This window comes from Terrapene carolina, unplaced genomic scaffold (genome assembly GCF_002925995.2).
Source record: "Terrapene carolina triunguis isolate 2854851 unplaced genomic scaffold, T_m_triunguis-2.0 Scaffold95, whole genome shotgun sequence".
NCBI lineage: Eukaryota > Metazoa > Chordata > Testudines > Emydidae > Terrapene > Terrapene triunguis.
In genome coordinates, this window is record NW_020664446.1 from 4597601 (window position 1) to 4614403 (window position 16803).

General features: G+C 45.0%; 1 protein-coding gene across 1 annotated transcript in view; it reads right to left on the minus strand.

Moving 5' to 3' along the window:
• PCGF6 (polycomb group ring finger 6) overlaps positions 1-16803 on the minus strand; it is a 47365-nt gene that overhangs the window by 27364 nt on the left and 3198 nt on the right. Inside the window, exons 3-5 of the mRNA XM_026651048.2 lie at positions 16517-16572; positions 12147-12206; positions 10495-10603 (exon numbers count right to left, since the gene is read on the minus strand). Of these exons, the coding sequence (XP_026506833.1) occupies positions 10495-10603; positions 12147-12206; positions 16517-16572 (225 nt within the window). The remainder of the gene's footprint in view (positions 1-10494; positions 10604-12146; positions 12207-16516; positions 16573-16803) is intronic.

Below are 16803 nucleotides of genomic sequence, written 5' to 3' on the forward strand. Positions count from 1 at the left end.
AAAAAAAAAAAAGATCCAGGATATATATTTTTTGACAAATAGATTCCTTACTAGGCATATTAATACAGAACTTTGAGTAATAATTCATTTAAACTACAATACAGAAACATATTTCCCGCACCCCTCAAAAGTAGTGCAAAGGTTTGGGGGAGTCAAGGGTAACAGAGGAGCTGAGGGAAGTAATTGCTGGGAAGGAGCCTGGCAGTGAACCTGGGTGTGGGTGGGAGAAGTATGGACAGTTTTGGGTTTTTTTGGGGCGGGGGGTGAAGAATTGTTAGGGAGTTGAGGAACCTCCCCCACACAGACCCTTAGTCTCTCCCATTCAGGCAGGCACATCCGTCCCTGTCCCCATGTGTCCCTTCTGCATCCACTCCCCCCTCCCCATCCCCATGTGGCCCTGCAACCCCCCAACCCATTCAGCCCCTGGCTCAATGCGGTCACCCTACTAGCTCCTGACCCATGCCCCAGTCTGTCCCCTCACTAGCCCCAGTCTGTGACAACCCCAGAAACCCCGTGTGCCCCTCTCTGTCCGTCCTGTGCCTCCTCGTCTGGCCCCACTGTGAGGAATGCAGCCTCTGTGCTGGTTGGCTGCCCTCTATTCTAGTGCCACAGCAGCCCCCGGTGGGCAAAAGGTGTAGCTGCAGCGCCTCTCCAGCAGAATCTATATTCTGCAGAGAAAAAAAAAATCTGCAAGGGACATGAATTCTGCACATGCACAATGGCGCAGAATTCCCCAGGAATAGTACAAATATGTTGATTAGTGCAGACACTATCTAGGAAAGAAGGATAATACCAAATGCTTCAGATGAAAGCAAAAAAGAATTGGCCAACCCCCTCTCCCCCAAAGAGAGCCACATTAGCAGCTGGCGTAAATCAAGAGCTACGTTGGCTTCAATGGAGCTACACTGGTTAACACACCAGCTGATCATCTGGTCCAGGGAGTATGTCTGGACAACAGCACAATACTGTACATTTTAAGGTGGTGAGGGTGGGGCAGAGAAGAATTCCAGCTAACAGTTCAACACAGGAAAAACAAGCCAACAGAGTTTTACCTATTAAAAATTCTCTTAAAAAGGATGGCTTTCACCGTGAACAATGCCCACTTCCTCAGGTCTCATTATTTGTGTGTCAACTAAGGATGTGTAAGAGAAATAACGCAGCACTTTTAGTTTGTCGTGGAAGAAGCAGAATCAAGCACTGCCCATTGAATGTTTATTGACTATAATTGCTACGGACCACATACACGTAACAGAGAAAAATGTCTTTGCAATGCCTACACGGACCAAGTGTTAGCGTGAAGCTTTAGATTGCTATATTTAGGTATCACCATCTCCAATATGTGCCTACCACGAGCCAGAGAGCTGAATAAAACCAGCATTACAATCAGCTGCTGAAATGTATTTTAAAAGATTAGCTGCCTTTTCCTAGGTGTGGGGACAGAATCACACAAGCTAGAATTTTATCTTCCAGAATGCCTCACTTTATTTGTTATCTGTATGTGTGTCTGAGATTGGACAGGAGAGTACAGTCAGAATGATTTTAAAAGGGACTGAAGAATAAAGTTATCAGAAGGAAAAGAAAAAAAGATGGTGATAAGCATTTCCGTTCCAGGAGTGGCTCTCTCTGATTCATTTCCACTGCTGCAGAAAATATTTAACCATTTCATGTGCTCTGAGAAAATGATACAAGTAATTCGGGAGCAAATTTTTAATGTAAAAACTCTGGCTGGTTGACCCAACCCTTTTAAAGTTTTCTTTAGTCACTGAGACTTCATAATCTCTCCCTCTATTTCCTGGGCAAGTTATTTCTGATGTTAAGTTTTGAAGAGGAAAGCAAAACAAACATCTGCAAGTCTTAAACATCTGCCTAAGAGCAAAGGTTTAAAAAAAGGACAGTCACCTAAAAAAAAAAACCGCTCCTTGTTACTGCTGTTACTTTTCTTGCTGTCTCCTTAGATTCCTGAACCCAAAAGAGTGTTTTTGTTGTTGCTGCTTTAGTTTAAGTCTTCACTCTTTTTGCTATTTACTTACTTTTTGTACTTCACTCAGTATAGTCAATGAAACCAAACTGGTCAGTTTCACATTGTGTACTGAAGTTTTGCATAAAACTATTCTGTTTGAGTTGCAAACACTCGAAAGGAAGCTTCAAAACCAAACCCGCGGAAAAAGAAATTCAATCAACACACACACACACACACGCGCGATTTGGGATCTAAATTGCCTCACAAAGGTCCTTTTAAATTGATAAAAGAAAAATGCATCTGCTGAGAATCAAAGAAAAAAATTAATGTCATAGCCTTAAACAGGGGCTAATTTAAATAGATTTACTTTCCTAAAATTAACCCAAACTGCAAATTATTTTACAGTTAAGGCCAGACAGTGTCAAGAAGCTTTCTATATAGTCATTAACCATTACCTATGTTCTCAAAAGCATATCTTTCCTTCAAAAAAAATTGTAGCATTGATGTGTTGCCTTTAAAGGACATTTTGTGCTAAAACAGTATTCCAGTTTTTAAGAAGTTGCAAGTTACCAATTACATTTTTATATATCCAGAAAGGTGAACATTTGTCAATGTACTATCTGAGCTGGAAAGAATGTAAAGGTACCCATTTGTCACTTTACGCTCTGTGCAGATTGTCTCTGCCACCTTGTGGTATAAGACAGCAATGTTTTCTATCAAGCTTAGGTCCCAATCTTGCAATGGGATGGGCCTGAAGTCAATGGGAACCTGCATGGACTGCGCTAGTGGAACGTATATTGTTATATCACACTGATTATGATAGAGAAGCACGTTAAAATATGAGATAAAGGAACATTATTAAGTTTGCAAAGTCAATCACTCAAAAGCTAGGAGAGACCAGAATTAAGGTTGTCTATTCAATATATTGTTTTCTCATTGTTCAATGTGGCCCCAAGCTTTATTTACTACAAAATATTCAGACCTTGCTCTGCACATAGAATTTCTAATTTCCTCATGGACTTTTCTATGGTGCTCATCACTATGGGATCCAAATGCTTCAAAAACATTAATTTATTTTCAGAACGCTCCTGTGAGATGAAGGGTCATTAGCCCCATTTTACAGATGGGGAACTGAGGCACAGAGATTAAGATCAAATGTACCCACAAATTTTGGGTGCCCAATTTGAGACACCCAAGACTTGATTGCACACTATAGTACTCCAGATGTTCAAAACACAGCTCCCGTTGTGACTGCTCAGCACTTCTGCAAATCAGACTCTTGGGTCTTCAGTCAGGCATCCAGAAAAACAAGGAACAAATAACTAGTGACCACCTGTGAACAGATGTTTTTAAGTGACTTGTGCAGCCTCACAGAGAAAGTCTTTGGTAGAGATAGGGATAGAATCCAATTTACCAGGGCAGTATTCAACTGCCTTAACCAGGATGCCACCCTGTCTCTTCCTGAAATCCCGTCTCATTCACCACACACCTTTCAACTTCTGCAACCAATGAGGCAACGGGTCCTACAGATGTGCTTAATTCACTACATACCCCTAATTCAGTCCTAAAGCATGGTCTATCCTGTGTGTTGAATGATGCAGGGGTCCTGTGGAAATATTATGTGATTACATAATTAAATGCAAAATGCAGGGGAACAGGAGGTGTGTGTGTGGGGGGGCAAATTAATGCAAAATGCAGGGGAACAGGGGGTGTGGGAGGGGGGCAAATTAAGATTACACAGCGTAATCGGCTAGTTATCTTAGGTGCCTGTACCCGAACGCAAGAAACCCGGGAAACGAGCAGGAAGAATTGGAAGTCTGGGACAATCAAGGAACTATGATGTGATTGGAATAACAGAGACTTGGTGGGGTAACTCACATGACTGGAGCACTGTCATGGATGGGCATAAACTGTTCAGGAAGGACAGGCCGGGGAGAAAAGATGGAGGAGTTGCACTGTACGTAAGAGAGCAGTGTGATTGCTCAGAGCTCCAGCATGAAATTGGAAAAAAGCCTGTTGAGAGTCTTTAAGTTTGGAGGCGAGAGCAACAAGGGTGATGTCGTGGTGGGCGTGTGCTATAGACCACCAGACTAGGAGGATGAGGTAGACGAGGCTTCTTTGGACAACTAACAGAAGTTTCCAGATCACAGGCCCTGGTTCTCATGGGGGACTTCAATCACCCTGACATCTGCTGGGAGAGCAATACAGCAGTGCACAAACAATCCAGGAAGTTTTTGGAGAGTGTTGGGGACAACTTCCTGGTGGAAGTGCTGGACGAACCAACGAGGGGCCGTGCTCCTCTTGACCTGCTGCTCACAAACAGGGAAGAATTGGGAGGGGAAGTAGAAATGGGTGGCCATCTGGACAGCAATGACCATGAGATGGTCGAGTTCAGGATCCTGACAAAAGGAAGAAAGGAGAGGAGCAGAATACGGACCCTGCACTTCAGAAAAGCAGACTTTGACTCCCTCAGAGAACTGATGGGCAGGATCTCCTGTGAGGCCTATATGAGGGGGAAAGGAGTCCAGGAGAGCTGGCTGTATTTTAAAGAAACCTTATTGAGGGCACAGGAACAAACCATCCCGATATGCAGAAAAGGATAGCAAATATGGCAGGCGACCAGCTTGGCTTAACAGAGAAATCTTCAGTGGGCTTAAACACAAAAAGGAAGCTTACAAGAAGTGGAAACTCGGGCAGATGACTAGGGAGGAGTATAAAAATATTGCTTGAGCATGCAGGGGTGTAATCAGGAAGGCCAAAGCACAATTGGAGTTGCAGCTAGCAAGGGATTTGAAGGGTAGCAAGAAGGGTTTCTCCAGGTATGTTAGCAACAATGTCAGGGAAAGTGTGGGGCCCTTACTGAATAGGGGTGACAGATGATGTGGGAAAAGCTGAAGTACTCAATGCTTTTTTTGCCTCAGTCTTCACAGACAAGGTCAGCTCCCAGACTGCTGCACTGGGCAGGACAGTATGGGGAGGAGGTGAGCAGCCCTCAGTGGTGAAAGAACAGGTTAAGGACTATTTAGAAAAGCTGGACATACACAAGTCCATGGGGCCGGATGCAATGCATCCGCGGGTGCTGAGGGAGTTGGCTGATGTGATTGCAGAGTCATTGGCCATTATCTCTGAAAACTCATGGCGATTGGGGGAGATCCCGGATGACTGAAAAAAGGCAAATATAGTGCCCATCTTTAAAAAAGGGAAGAAGGAGAATCCAGGGAACTACAGACCAATCAGCCTCACCTCAGTCCCTGGAAAAATCATGGAGCAGGAACAGTCAACATGGATTCACCAAGAGCAAGTCATGTCTGACCAACCTGGTTGCCTTCTATGATGAGATAACTGGCTTTGTGGATATGGGGAAAGCGTTGGACATGATATACCTTGACTTTAGCAAAGCTTTTGATATGCATCTGAAGAAGTGAGGTTCTTACCCACGAAAGCTTATGCTCCCAATACTTCTGTTAGTCTTAAAGGTGCCACAGGACCCTCTGTTGCTTTTTACAGACTCAGACTAACACGGCTACCCCTCTGATACTTGACTTTTGATATGGTCTCCCACAGTATTCTTGCCAGCAAGTTAAAGAAGTATGGATTGGATGAATGGACTATAAGGTGGATAGAAAGCTGGCTAGATCGTCGGGCTCAGTGGGTAGTGATCAAGGGCTCAATGTCTAGTTAGCAGCTGGTATCCCCCAGGGGTCGGTCCTGGGGCCAGTTTTTTCAACATTTTCATTAATGATCTGGATGATGGGATGGATTGCACCCTCAGCAAGTTTGCGGATGACACTAAGCTGGGGGGAGAGGTAGATATGCTGGAGGGTAGGGATAGGGTCCAGAGTGACTTAGACAAATATGAGGATTAGGCTAAAAGAAATCTGATGAGGTTCAACAAGGACAAGTGCAGAGTCCTGCACTTAGAATGGAAGAATCCCATGCACTGCTATAGGCTGGGGACTGATTGGCTAAGCGGCAGTTCTGCAGAAAAGGACCTGGGGATTACAGTAGACGAGAAGCTGGATATGAGTCAACAGTGTGCCCTTGTTGCCAAGAAGGCTAAAGGCATATTGGGCTGCATTAGTAGGAGCATTGCCAGCAGATTGAGGGAAGTGATTATTCCCTCTATTCGGCACTGGTGAGGCCACATCTGGAGTACTGCATCCAGTTTTGGGCCCCCCACTACAGAAAGGATGTGGACAAATTGGAGAAAGTCCAGCGGAGGGCAACAAAAATGATTAGGGGGCTGGGGCACATGGTTTATGAGGAGAGGCTGAGGGAACTGGTCTTATTTAGTCTGCAGAAAAGAAGAGTGAGGGGGGATTTGATAGCAGCCTTCAACTACCTGAAGGTGGGTTCCAAAGAGGATGGAGCTAGGCTGTTCTCAGTGGTGGCAGATGTCAGAACAAGAAGCAGTGGTCTCAAGTTGCAGTGGGGGAGGTCTACGTTGGATATTAGGGAAAATTATTTCACCAGGAGGCTGGTGAAGCACTGGAATGGGTTACATAGGGCGGTGGTGGAATCTCCATCCATAGAGGTTTTTAAGGCCCGGTTTGACAAAGCCCTGGCTGAGATGATGTAATTGAGGTTGGTCCTGCTTTGAGCAGGGGGTTGGACTAGATGACCTCCTGAGGTCTCTTCCAGCCCTAATCTTCTATGATTCTATGGTGAAACTCAGGAATCTTCGGTTCCATTCCAGACTCTGGAAGGGAGTGTCAAGTGGGCACAAACACTTATGCCCATTTGCACCCCCCCCACCCCCGCAAGCTTTACCCCTTCCGTCTCATTCCCTCTGACCTGTCCCTAGTTCAGTGCTGTCTCTTTCCCACCTTTGGGTCCTTGATCCAATCTCCACTCTTTAGGCTTCTCATCTCAGCCCCAATCTCCTTGCTCAGCCAATCCTCCTTCTGGGCTTGCTGTCCGAGTCCTAGTCACTTCTCCCCTCAGACAGTCCCACTGTCCTTGCCCAGCCAGTCCCAGTTCTTGCCTCCTGGCTCCTCATTCGACCTGGCTCTCCCTCCCCAACCACTGGCTCCCAGTCTCCCTCCTTGGTCTCCTAATCCAATTTTAGTAGGATCCTCCTGCCTTCCTGGCTCCTTGTCCTGGTGTCCTCTGTCCCTGGTTATCTATCTCAGTCTCTTTGGCCAGCCAGTCCCAGTTATCCCCCTTCACTCCCAGCTCCTTGTCAGATCTGTCTCCCCGCTTCACTTGGTCCTTAGTCCCAGTCTTTGTGCCCAACCAGTCCTATTCTTCCCCTATCTAGTCATTGGGGGAGAGGGATAGCTCAGTGGTTTGAGCATTGGCCTGCTAAACCCAGGATTATGAGTTCAATCCTTGAGGGGGCCATTTAGGGAACTGGGGTAAAAATCTGTCTGGGGATTGGTCATGCTTTGAGCAGGGGGTTGGACTAGATGACCTCTTTAGGTCCCTTCCAACCCTGATATTCTATGATCACAGTATTCTACCCCCTGCCTGCCAACTGGCTCCCAGTCCCCACCCATTTTCCTCTCTAGCTCCCAGTCGTAGCATCCCTCCCCTGACATCCAGTCCCAGTCATCTTGCCCATATATTCCCAGCCTCCCCACCCAGATCCCAGTACCAACCTCCCCTGTCTCTTAGCTCCAGCTTCTCTTTCCTCCCCACTCCTGTCCCAATCTATTCTTCTCCCTCTCATGGGTCCATCTCTTGTCCCCTTTGCATTCAGATCAGATGACTTCCTCGTCCACACTGCCTGGGTGTCATTGCGAGCACAGAAGAGACAGGCTTCCGGCTCTCAGCTCCAGTGCCTGGCCCCACTCCAGCCTTGAGCAGCTGGGAGCACCCATTACAGGGAAAGTCTGCTTCACCCTTGTAGTCCTGGCCTACAGCACAATCAGTTGGCTCCGCGGGGATGGTGCATGCTTGGTCTGGTCACACACTGGAGCTGTTCGGGGATGGAGTATGTGCAATGAGGACACAATCTTTGGAGATTTTAGCTGCTAAAAATAAATAAGAAGTCTCAACTGAGCATACGTGAACTGTGGTTTTTCAAAGACTTGACCCAATTTGGGGATATTTTCATGGGGACAGCAAAAGGCACAGCCCTAGTGCATAGGCCACCAAACCACCAAATTTCACGTTCTGCTTGAAAAGGGGGGAGGGATAGCTCAGTGGTTTGAGCATTGGCCTGCTAAACCCAGGGTTGTGAGTTCAATCCTTGAGGGGGCCATTTAGGGATCTGGGGCAAAAATCTGTCTGGGGATTGGTCCTGCTTTGAGCAGGGGGTTGGACTAGATAACCTCCTGAGGTCCCTTCCAACCCTGATATTCTATGATTCATGAGGGCACTAGCGCTTTAAAAAGACATGGTATCAAGAATTTTTATAACATGCGCAAAACAGATTTCCCCCAGCCTTGTTCTCAGAAACAGGTGAACTGTTTTGGCTGAACTTAAAAAAAAAAATCAGCCTGACCACCTGGCATGTAAAATTTCTTCTCAAATTATTTAGCTTTGGCAAAGTTATAAGCAACTGAAAACAGAGTCTTATAGTGTCGGGCAGCCTTAATAACAGGCAGTGCTACTAGCCCTGCCTATAATAATTGTTGAGAAATGGAGCTCTCACTGCCCTGCTTGTTTTTGGGTCAGACATATTACAAAAAAATGCTTCCCTTGTTACCAAATTGCCACTTGCTTTGTCTGGCTCCGCATAGGCAAATTACTTGTAGGCCTCAAGTTCCTGGCAAGCTGACAAAACAGCCCTTCAGCCCCAAAGCTTAGAAGCCTGTGCCCTATGGAGAGGTTTTCTTAAAATTACATTGCGCTTAGAAGCAGTACACGCACGTGAGTGTTAAACTGGGGATACTTGACTGCCACGTAAGTCTACAGTGTTGAACTAAGGGAGCTGCTGGAGGGCAAGTCACGAGTAGGACCCCAGATGCCAAGTGTCTGAATGAGGTGCCACTCTACTGTTGTAATCGGATGATTGATCTTTATATGCTATATCTTGATTTAGCTTCGTACTGCACTGCCCAGAACATTAGCATTGCAGTCACAGTGTATATTGTATCATTTCTTTGTTCCCTAGGAAACTTAGGAGTGCCAGCCTGCATTTTGGATGCCTTTCCTGGTAACTTATCTTTAGGATACAATATCATTTGTGGCAAGCAGAGGGCACATAATGACGTACAGTCACAATCTCCTAGTTATGAGAAAAGTCCCAGAATGGCCAGTGTCAGAGTAGCAGCATAGCATCACCATGAGTTCATTTCTGTCCTGCCAACCACAAGGTTTGGGGGAGGGAGAGAAAGGGAGACCCAGCCTCAATCAATTATCTGGAACTACCCATCGTCTCTAAAATGGGAAGAAAATAATGTATAAAAGTATACCTTGTGAGGTATCATTTTAAAAGGCTTGATCTGTTGAACATTAATATCCTGTTGGATTATATGTGCTATCATTGTATGTGAAGTTATGAAATATTATTAGATGTGTTACTGAAATATATTGTGAGGTTGGGAACACCCACAACCAGCCTTTCAGTCACAACAAAGGAGTAGCCCTCAATAGTCAGGTGGCATTAATGGCTCATCAACATATAATCCACTACTTTAGAGACTTCTCGGAGAAGGCACGTATGCCGTGGGGGCGGACTAACACACATTACAGCAAGGATCTTTCTAGCAAGTTGGAAGAAGGTATAAAAAGAGAGAAATCATCACTTGGCCTCTCTCCCCTCCCCCCCAACTCAACACCTGGAAGAATGTCTGGAAGACAAAAGACTTTGAACTGAGGGAGTTTGGTCCCAGGCTAGAAGGGTGCCCAGTCTGTATATTGAGGAACTGTAACCTGATTGTGACATCTGGTCAGGGTGAGAAAAGCTGTTTGATTCAACTCTTGCTTAGACTAAAAGTTTAGGGATTTAGAATGCATGTTTACTTTTAAATTTTTTAAGGTAACTGTCTCTGACCTTTATGCCTACCACTTATAATCACTTAAAATCCATCTTTCTGTAGTTAATAAACTTATTTGAATGTTTTAGCCTTACCAGTGAGTTTGTCAAAAGTGCTTGGGAAATCTCAGCTTAGGTTACAAAGGCTGGTGCATGTCCACTGTCCTATGAAGAAGTGAAGAACTAAGTAATGAACTTACACTGGTCAGGCTTCGGACCAGTGCAAGATGATACAGTCTAGTACTCTATGAGTTCTGATGTACAAGACTGGGGAGAACTGGCTGGAGCCTCTAAACTGATAGTTCCATGAGTGGCTGGGAGATCATTCATGTAACACAGCTGGGCGTGTCCCTGCCTGTGGATGGCTGTGTAAGTGCAGTGACTGTCAGAGGTTTGTAGCTTGACATCTGCATCACAGTGCAAGAAGCAACCCAGGTTGGCAGAACAGAGGGTTCAGGTTGCACCCCGGGGACCCCGTCACCACCAGACAGATACTTTTAAAAAAACCCCTCCCATTACAGTTATTCCAAAGTCTAAGTGTGATGCTCACATTTCACACACTCTTTCTTACAGTTTTACACAACTTGCTGCTGGTCTTTGTTTGACTCACCCAATGAACTCCAAAAGCAGAGAGACGTCAAGTTCTGGTGGGATTCGAAACACTGATCCCAAGACTTTCCGAGGTCTTCCTCTGCTCACAGGGACTGGCTGTGGGACAGCTAAAGAAATCAAAGTGACCAAAAAATATATCAGCTGCTGAAGTGCACTGTATGTGATATACAAGCCAAACAATGAGGCATAACCACACACAGCTCAACTATGACTTTCATTAATTCAGTTCCTAAAAACTACATATTTTGTCTGAGTGCCAATAATGGTATTTTCCTACCATACAGCATACTGTCTCTCTGAACAGTGGTTTGTGTCACAATGGGCCATAAAAGTCATTTACACAAGTATCTTTCAACTTCTAACAGTATCTTTAAAGATCTTATATAATAATTTAATTATCTTATCATTTAAGGTATTTCTTACCTTAATTAACGCTTAATGAGATAAAAACGCACATCACACATACATCTTTCCTGGTTCTAGACAAAATATGCATTGTGCAATGAGACAGGCTGAAATCCAACGACAATTTAGATTATTTGTTGAGTGCCGATAATGTGCTTATTGCTGCACAGCACACAACAAATAAAAACAGCCCCTACCTCAAGGAGTTTAAAACCCTGAAAACAAAGAGGTGGCGTTGACTGGGAAATCCTGAAGCATAGAAGATAATGTATGTTTGTTCAGATGTTTTCAGTTATGTTCATTCTCATAGGAATTACCTTAGTGGATCAGACCAATATCCTATTGTCCAATATCCTATTTCAAACAACGGCCAGAACCAGCTACTTAAATGAAGAAACCTTGTAGTGGGCAATTATAGAATATCATGCCCACAAAAAATTTCCTCCTAAACCCCAGTAGCTGGAGGTTGGCTTATGCCTCAGAACATATCATGACGAATTATTTTCTTTAGTAGCTTCTCGTGAGGGACACTTTGTCAAAGGCCTTTTGCAAATCCAAATAAATTATGCCTACCAGTTCTTACGCATACTATTTTATTGAAATAGTCAAAGAATTCCAATAGATTAGTGAGGGACAATTTTCTTTTGAAGATGCTGTGTTGGATAGATTCTACCGTATCATGATCTTCTAGGTGTTCTATACATCTGTTTTAAAATCTTCGCAAAATAATAATGTATCAGAAAAGACACTTTGTACTTTTACCCTTTCTTTTCATTAGATGGGTCTCTGATTAGTTCATTGAGCTTCATAATACCCTAGAAAGGTAGAGAAGCACTATAATCTTCACTTTATGTACAGAGAAACAAGCAGAGAAAGCTAAAAGGACTTGACTGATAAATGACTGAAGATTATTCAAGTGACTAGCAATTAGTATGTCACAGACAAAATACCGTGCATTTCTGAACTCTGTAGTACTGGGAGTTATTGGTTGCATTTTCACATTGTAAGACCATCCCTAGTTTTTATTAAATATCTAAAAGGTCATGATATATGTTTTACATGCACACACAAAACCAAAACAATTCAAAATAAATCTCAGTAACTTGAAACAGAGTTCAGATCATTGTGGCATTTCTTCCAATAGTGAACCACTATTACAAAAAGAAAGACTACTGTTAGGAAATATTTAAAATTGTATCTTTTTGTAATACTTATTCCCCCAAAGTAAAGTAATTATAAACTCACCAGGTTTGGGTACTTCTAGACCTCTTTCTTTATAGAAATCATGCATCTGCTTTTTCTCTCCTGAAAAAATACAAAATACATTGTAAGCTTGGCTTTGTTACCTATGGCAAATAAAATACCTGGCAGTCTAGTGTCCAATAACGGCTTAAAGAATTTACTGGAACAATTCCAATTATCATTAATAGGGGCTTCCCAGGCATCTGTGAGACAGCAGCCCCCTTAGTGTTTCATATTAGAGACAAATTATATTAGATTATGTGCAACAAGTTAGTACTGTAGAGTCTATTAACGAATATAACCAGGACTTGGAAAATTGCCACAGAATACTTTATTTTTGTACTAAATGCTGCATACTATTCCTTATCTTAATCATACCTGAGAAACAGTTACTTTGCAACAACAGCTTTGAAAAGTTTGTGGACTTTTGTTATTGTAGATATGCAAAAAGAGCTCATGTTTTAATGGCGCTTCAAGCTGATGTAGATGATCATCCATGATGCGTACTAGCGTTCAAAGCATTCCAGAGAGATAACCCAGATGGCAAATGGTCACATGCATTTATTCAGACAACGCTTGAAAATTATTATATTACCACCACACCATCACCTTTGTTGGCTTATAGCTCAGATTGCTCAACTGAATTCCTTATCAAGGCACTCATTGAACAGCCAATAAATCACTAGAGCCCTGCGCGGATACAAATTTATATCCGTGGAGCTGCAGGGCTCTACCGGGAACCGCAGTGGCAAACTGAGCAGCACGACAGGCCACTGCTCCCAAGAGTCAGCACCCCGCGCCAGAGGCTCATCTGGCATGGCTGTACCACTCGCAGCCCTGCCCGCAGCCCTGCCCACTGGGGAGGACATCAAGCTCACCGACAGTTGTCAATGGTCGCGCTTATGTGTTCAAGCAGCTCGCATGCTCCCAGACAGGAGTCCCTTCCATGCAGTGGTCTGCATCTCCTGTCTGGGGCAGGGCTGGGCTGGGCTGGGAGCGGTACAGCCATGCTGGAGGAGCTGCCAGTGCGAGCAATGGCTGCTGGGAGCGGCAGTCCCATGTGCTGCTCTTTTCGTTGCTGTGGTTCCCAGTAGAGCCCTGCAGCTCCACAGATACTGATTTACATCTGCAGATATAAATGTGTATCTGCGCAGGACTCTATAAATCATCAGCTAATCCGCCATTCACATCCACACCAGCCTCAACTCACATGCCTTACCACCCCCAAACATCATAACAACCAAATACACTCACAGACTCTTCAGCACGTACCCTTTCAGTTCTAACATGACCAGCCAAAATGCACACATCCAGTTCCTCACAGCAGCACTCAGATGAATGGGGGAAAGCAAAGCTGGGCAGGTGGTATGCGGTGAGAAGGAGGTTAGGCTTGGTACACTACAGAGTTAGGTTGACATAAGGCAGCTTACATCGACCTAATTATGTCAGTGTCTACACTACAATGCTGTTTAAGTGGCCTGCTATACTGACATAACTCCACCTTCACAAGAGGCATAGAGCTTATGTCGATGTAGTTAGGGCAGTGCAGTGTCTGTGTAGACACTGCATTATTTACAATAGCTGCTGACTATGAGCCCCAAGGGGGCCGACAGCTGGAGCCTTGCCCGCCCCGCCCGGCGCTGACAGCCCAGGGCACAGGCTCACAGCTGTGAGCCTCTCCCCATTGCGGCACTGACAGCCCAGAGCCTTGCTGCCACCTCCTGGTGAGGGATTTGGTGGTGGGGAGAACTGCCACCCAAGCTCAAGCTCTCTCCCCTCGTCCCAAATCCCTCACCAGGAAGCAGCAGCAGGGCTCACAGCGGATGCTCTTCCCCTTCCCCCCTAGGGCTAGGGCTGCGGTGAGCCACAGGGGGTACAATTTCACCGCAGGGAGCCTACCAGGAGTGAAATTGACATTCTTGTCAGTTTCACAGCTGCTATTATTTCACATTTTCTCTCTGGCTCCAGCTGTCAGCCCTGGAGCCTGGGGGCTCCAGCTGTGAGCCCCACATGGGGCTGACAGCTTGGGCTGACAGCCCCAGGGGAGGGGGAGGGGGCTCCAGCTCTGAGCTCCCTGCAGGCTGACAATTGGAGCCAAAATGTGAAATAATAGCAGCCGTGAAACTGACAAGAATGTCAATTTCACTCCTGGCAGGCTCCCTGCTGTGAAGTTGAGCCCAGTGCAGGCTCACAGCTGGGGCTATCAGCAAGGGGGTGGGAGGCAGACTCAGAGCAGTGAATCCGGCACCTAGAAGCTCAGCTGTCGGGCGGAGGGGGGCCCAGCTCTGAGCCTGGCACACGCCTAACAGCTGGGGAGACCAGCTGTCAGCCCCAGGGCTGCCGGGCTCCAGCTGTCAGTGTTCCACAAAGCCCCACTTCAGTTGCTGGACACGCACTGCTGACAGAAGGTGCAAGCATGGACATGAACCACCCCTTTAATTACTGTGGTGGCTGTATATCGACTTAACGCCAATGGACTTAATTTTGTAGAGTAGACAAGCCCTCAGATTGACAGATATTGCAACCACATGTAGTATCTTTGGAGACTACTGTATTAATGTTACGAAGGTTCTGTGTATCATTGTGAGCTAGGGACTGTATTCTCCATGGAGAAAGTTACCGTAACTCCTCCAGAAACTAAGAACAGCAGGGGGTGATGACTGCCATCTTTGGGACTGTAAAGAGCTCCAGAGAAATACCACCCCAGAGCGCGTGTGTTAGATATACTGGTTCAGACCAGCTTCAAGGGATGCAGAGAAAGGGCAGCTTGAACTGACTGAGGGGCCTTTCTTTTGATTCAAACACACACACCTGACCTTTTGTCCAAAGAGGGACCCAATCCTGTTAAAGGGTTGGAACAACACTGACCTGCCAGACTCCCCCACGGGGGAGACTAGCAACTTCTGGTACATTTAGTATGTGTTTAGACCTTATCGTATGTTTTCTCAGTATGCTTTTGTCCAAAAATAAATATATTCTGTTTTAAGAGAGCTGTTTGGCTACTGGTAACTCGAGCACACGCTGGTCCGTGGCGTTGGAGAAAAGGCAAAGAGCAGGGTCTGGACTCCTAGTCAGACCTGCTGGGATAAACACAATGAAGTGCAATGGGGGTTGCCAGCCTAAATGCCTGGTGAGAAGGAGGTGAGTCCCTCACCAGAGAGAGGTGACAGCTAGAGGCCTGAAACTTAAGAGTAGACCACACAGGGGGTCAGTGGTACGGCTACTCCAAAATCATGACACCTGGTTTCTATATGACTAAACAGCACTTGAAGTACTTCTCACTTCAATGATGCTTTGTGCACTCAGGAACCTAAGCCACTCTCCTTACTCATACCCCAGCTCATTCCCCATGCTCCCTGCTGCCCAAACTGCTCACTGGCTCCATAGGATCAAGGATAGCGGGGAGGGGGCCTGGAGCCGATCTGGTAAGTCAGGAAAGGGGACTTCACAGCATTAGAAAATTGAAGTAATTTACAGAACCAGGCTGTTTCAGGAGCTACTCTTGGTGGAACTAAATGAGATTATGATGAATTAGGGGAATTAGTTTGTTATATTTAAAAATGTGCAGGTGTGTACATGATGTCTGGAGTTTGTGGCAACTGTGGTTCTTTAGATATAGGGAGCAAAACAAATACAAAAATCCACATACAAGTTACTGTGCGGTCTAAATTTCAAAGAGGGAGCATTTTAAAATTTGTCCTCTGCCAATGTTAATAAACCCGTGAGGAAAAAGATATTATGGAACATTCAATTGTCCCCGGAGAGTTAGTGTGCAAAGTTTTGTGCAGAAGGCCTGGAAATTAAATGCAATTACTTAAAACTGGTATACAAGGATTTTACAAATCTCAATAAAAGCTTAATTATGGAATCATAGAATCATAGAAGATTAGGGTTGGAAGGGACCTCAGGAAGTCATCTAGTCCAACCCACTGCTCAAAGCAGGACCAACCCCAACTAAATCATCCCAGCCAGGGCTTTGTCAAGCCAGGCCTTAAAAACCTCTAAGGATGGAGATTCCACCACCTCCCTAGGTAACCCATTCCAGTGCTTCACCACCCTCCTAGTCATTACCGTCACCATCATAGTGACTATAGTGGGTGACCTACATCATGTCAGAGGACAGAAGTTTCAGTGTGTTCATGGACTGTGTGTAATAGCATCTTAGCAGCCTGACAAACACCAATCTGTGTGGCTAGTAGGATTTATGGACAACGCAAAACTAGTTTTTACAAAAAACATTTAAGTTTGACCATTTTCAGGAGCTGAAACGTGGAAATACAGTGTTCTGAATTGAAATGGCTACCAGCTTGTCCGTTCAAGTCCTTCCTATTTATTAGGGCACCAGGGTGGTAATGAAGTGAAAACAGACTTACTCTCCTCCAGATTGACAACCAATTTATACACTATGTCTTGTAACTGTCGATCCAACCTAACAAGAAGAAAAAAAGAGAGGGAATGATCCTTAGTTAGGCAGGACACATTCACACAATAAGCTACTGAATATTTAATACATTAAAAAAACGTATTGTAACAGATATTGACATCTTTTGGGTGCAATATAAAAACACTTAGATTAATCATAACATTTTTGTAGAGGAGCTAAATATATTGCTGAACACAGTACACACCAACAGGAAAATGACAGATAGAGCACCGAACT